The 4,465-nt window shown below is 27.9% G+C and overlaps 1 protein-coding gene across 1 annotated transcript; it reads left to right on the top strand.

Moving 5' to 3' along the window:
• Positions 1–619: 619 nt before the first annotated feature.
• Positions 620–997, top strand: LOC145122073 (toll/interleukin-1 receptor-like protein). Its single transcript, XM_079057743.1, has one exon. The coding sequence runs from the start codon at positions 620–622 to the stop codon at positions 995–997; it is 378 nt and encodes a 125-aa protein (XP_078913869.1).
• The last annotated feature ends 3,468 nt before the right edge of the window (positions 998–4,465 follow it).

Raw genomic sequence — 4,465 nt, forward strand, 5'->3', positions numbered from 1 at the left:
GGATATTGTGTATGTATGGGTGATAATCTCATTTCTTGGTCATCTAAGTGACAAGGAGTTATTTCCCGATCCAGTGCTGAAGCTGAGTATCGAGGCGTTGCAGAGACGTGTTGGGTTCGTAATTTACTTCGATAGCTTCGATGTCCACCCGACAAAGCTACTATCATCTTTTGTGATAACATCAGCTCCGTATACATGACCTCGAACCCAGTCCAACACCAACACACAAAACACATTGAGATTGGCATTCATTTTGTGCGTGATTTGGTTGCTCATGGAGTTGTTCGGGTCTTTCACGTTCCATCATCCGCTCAGTATGCTGACATCTTCACTAAAGGACTTCCGACACAACTCTTCAACGATTTCAAGACCAGTTTGAACATTCAGAATGCTCCTCCCGATTAAACTGTGGGGGGGGGGGATGTTAGCGGATATTATACCAATTATATTTATTGTTATGTATTTCATGTATTGTATTATTAGGCCCATTAGTTTATACGTATCTTTTATATATATAGCCCAAGAAGGCAACCTTGTATTATATACCTTTGTACAATGCATATTGAATTATGGGAAAATACGTTCACTAACACTCATACGTACCTGTCCATCTCTCATAATGGTTGTTCTTACTCAACTCATCCAAGGATCATCTTCTTGGTCTACTAGTCATCATAAATATGACATATTTCTAAATTTTCGAGGTGATGATACTCGTAATAGTTTCATTGATCATCTCCATAAGGCCCTCCTAGACGCCAATATTTCTACCTTTTTGGATGATGAAGAGATTGAAACCGGAGAAGATCTAAAACCGGAATTGGAGAGTGCAATTAAAGAATCTAGGGCTTCTATTATTGTGTTTTCCAAGAATTATGCTAATTCGTCATGGTGTCTTGATGAATTGGTACTGATACTTAAACAACATAGGACCTCCAACCACATTGTTATCCTCATATTCTATCATGTTGAGCCCAGCCATATCCGCAAGCAATAATTTAGTTTTGGTGATGCAATGGCAAAACATAAACAAAAAATGAAAGGAGAGACAAATGCAAATAAAAGAAGTCAATTGGCTCAAAGGATTGACAGATGGATTCAAGCTCTTACCGAAGTTGCTAATTTGAAAGGGAGGAACGTAAATGGCAGGTAATAACTTTCTTACCCATATATACATTAATACATGCGTCTGTAAACACATGAACTATCATTGTCATCTTCTTTGAAGGCTATATTTCCTTAATGTCAGAAAAAAAACACATTTTTTTGTATACTTAAATCGTACCATGATGCATCAAGTTAAATGTAATATTCAATTATGTGATGTCATATATTAAGGGGTGTTTGGATAAATAGTTTTTAGCTTATTAGCTTATTGTTTATTTGCTTATTGCGGTGGGAATAAACACTTTTTTAAAATGTGTTTGGATTAGCTTATTGCGGTGGGAATAAGCATTTTAAGTGTTTGGCAAACAAAACAGCTTATATGAGTAAAATGACCAATAAGCAATAAGCAATAAGCACTAAGCATTCCCCCCTCTGCTTATTAAAATCAACTTATTTGGCTTATTCCTACCGCAATAAGCTGATTTTTAAAGACTCATATCCAAACACTTAAATTTGCTTATTGCGGTGGGATTAAGCAATAAGCAATAAGCAGCCTATTTTTCCCTATCCAAACACCCCCTTAATAGTAAATTAAGTAAAGTAACCATTATAAATGAGCTTTTTACTGAAATAACCATTTTTTCAGCTTTTGAAAAATAACCATTTCCTCCCGAATGCTCCATTCCAGACTGTTCTTCAAATTTAGGAGTTTTTTTTGGCATCTTTTTTTTCAAAGAAGACTTTACTTATATAAGAAATATTCATTTTGAAGTGTTTAATATCAACGTTTATCAATCAATTGTTTGATTTTAATCATATTATCGTTTATATTTCCTATTTATTATGTTTGTTTAATTTTTTGTTAGATTTTACTAATATGAAACTTTTTTCTCGAAATTCCGGATCTATTTATCGGATTTCAGACTTATTCTTAAAATTCTAAAGTTTTTTTTTCGAACTCCGAAATTGGTCCGGATTCTGGAATGTTTGTCTGAAATTTATTTTTTTGTTAGAAAAAGTATTTTTTTCCAGTCTGGAATCCTCTATTCCAGACTTAATGGTTCTTTTTCCAAAAACATTTTTTTTGGTTATTTTCTTCAAATACACATTATATTATGGGTAGATTACTCAATTTCTTATATTAATTCATTAAGTCATTTAATTAAATTGGATAAAGATGCCTAAGTGATTATCCAATTTAACATTTTCTAATAATGCTTTGGGTTAAATATGCTATACATCTGTTATTATGTGTTAAAGATATAAGTAGTATAAGGTTTTATTAGTTCTTGATGTAGTTTTTATCTAGTTTCCTGTTTAGGTAATCTCTTTGTATATAAATTGAGGCTTAAACATCATTATCAAATGCAAGGTTTCATTTCGAGATTTCTAGTTAAACCTCATTAAAAAAATTTAATTAAATAGATCGATTAATCATTTGGTCAATCTAATATGCTTTCCATTAAAAATCAAAATATGAATTTTCTATGCATTTATTATAGTATCAGATGTGTTTTAACTACTACTAAACAGACGCTTCTACTTATAAGTAGTACTAGACGAATTACCGTGCGTTGCACAGCAAAGATTAAAAATATATTGTTAAAATATTGAAAAATATATGTTCAAAATGGTTATGTTATTGACATTAACTTTGAGATAATATTTTTACACTAATATATATATATATATATATATATATATATATATATATATATATATATATATATATATATATATATAATCGCAATTATTTTGAACAATAATATTCATTGACATCAACCCACATTCCTCATTAATAGAATCAAATATAATTATCTATTTAATATTATTTTTACAATTACTATTATTGATTAATTATATTTTTACTTATGTGATCATTTTCTAATTTCAATAAAGATGTTCATTTAAAATACAATTTATTTATAGCTAAATGTAATTTATAATTTGATGTTATTATCATTTAAAATTGTTATTCATTAATTTTAAACCATTTATTATTAATAATAAGTTAAAGAAGACTTTTAAAAAACACTTAATATTATTATTAAAATGTGAAACATACACTAAATAATAAAGTGATAAGATAGACAATTTGCATTTTAAAAGAGACTTGCATGGATAATATGCCATATCCATGTAATTTGATTTTATTATTTATAATTATTGTTTATTAATTTTAAAACCACTTGTTATTATTTATAAGTGAAAGAAACTTTTAAAAAGCACTTATTATTATAATTAACATGTTAAACATATACTAAAATATGAAGTGGTAAGATAGACAATTTGCATTTTAAAAAATGCTTACATGGATAGTATGGATAATATGACATATCCATGATTTTTAATTAATTATTGTTTTGAAGCAACATGAACATACAAACATGTATACAATAGTTAATTAAATATTATATATATATATATATATATATATATATATATATATATATATATATATATATCACCTTCCATAACATATGATCGATAACATGAATCTAATCTAATTTACATTAAAATTGCAACCACAACATATAATGATATTCTTAAAAGAATACTTAAATAAAAAAAATACAAAAAAGAATTAGTATATAACAAACTTACAAATTAAAAACTTCAACATAATAACATGACTCGAAAAATTGTTCAAAGCACTCAAACCAACACAAAAAACTTTAAACTTGTTTTCTTTGTGAATTTTGTATGTGATTTGTATTTGTATGTCTACTAAAAAATATTGACCTTTTTATAGTAGAGTATCCCTTAATTGTTTATTAAATATATTATATAAGTTATAAAACCTTTGAATTGTTAATCATTATTAAGAGAGACTTTTGAGTGGTATTCATTAAAATAGGAGGTTTCAAATGCATGAGGTGTTTGCAAATTTTTATGGGGGTTTCAAATGCATGAGGTTTAAGGAAAAATGTTAGCTTTATAAGTATGTATGATAATATAACATGACATGTATGGTCTTATTATACATACAAATTTTGATCCAACACATTAGAGCATCCATAATGGTAGAGCTTACCCATCAACTTATTTATGGGACCTACAAACTTTTATTTATTATATTGGCTATTTAAGAGTTTCCTATAAATGAATGAGACCCACTAAAATGATGAAAACGCTCCAATAATAGGGAGGGAGCCTTTTCATTGCTTTTTTAGAATGAAAAAGCTCCTATAATGGATGCTCTTAGATGGTTATATAGTTAGAAGTGAAAATATGTGAAAGTTTTGACATGAAAAACTTAATTAAACATAATAGCCTAATAATTTATAATATTGGACATCTAGATAAATTAAATCTCCAAATTTGGTATTTTAGTTTTTTGTATTGTGTTTTGTGGTTC

Source organism: Lactuca virosa, chromosome 1 (genome assembly GCF_052849685.1).
Source record: "Lactuca virosa cultivar CGN04683 chromosome 1, Lactuca_virosa_CGN04683_v6, whole genome shotgun sequence".
NCBI lineage: Eukaryota > Viridiplantae > Streptophyta > Magnoliopsida > Asterales > Asteraceae > Lactuca > Lactuca virosa.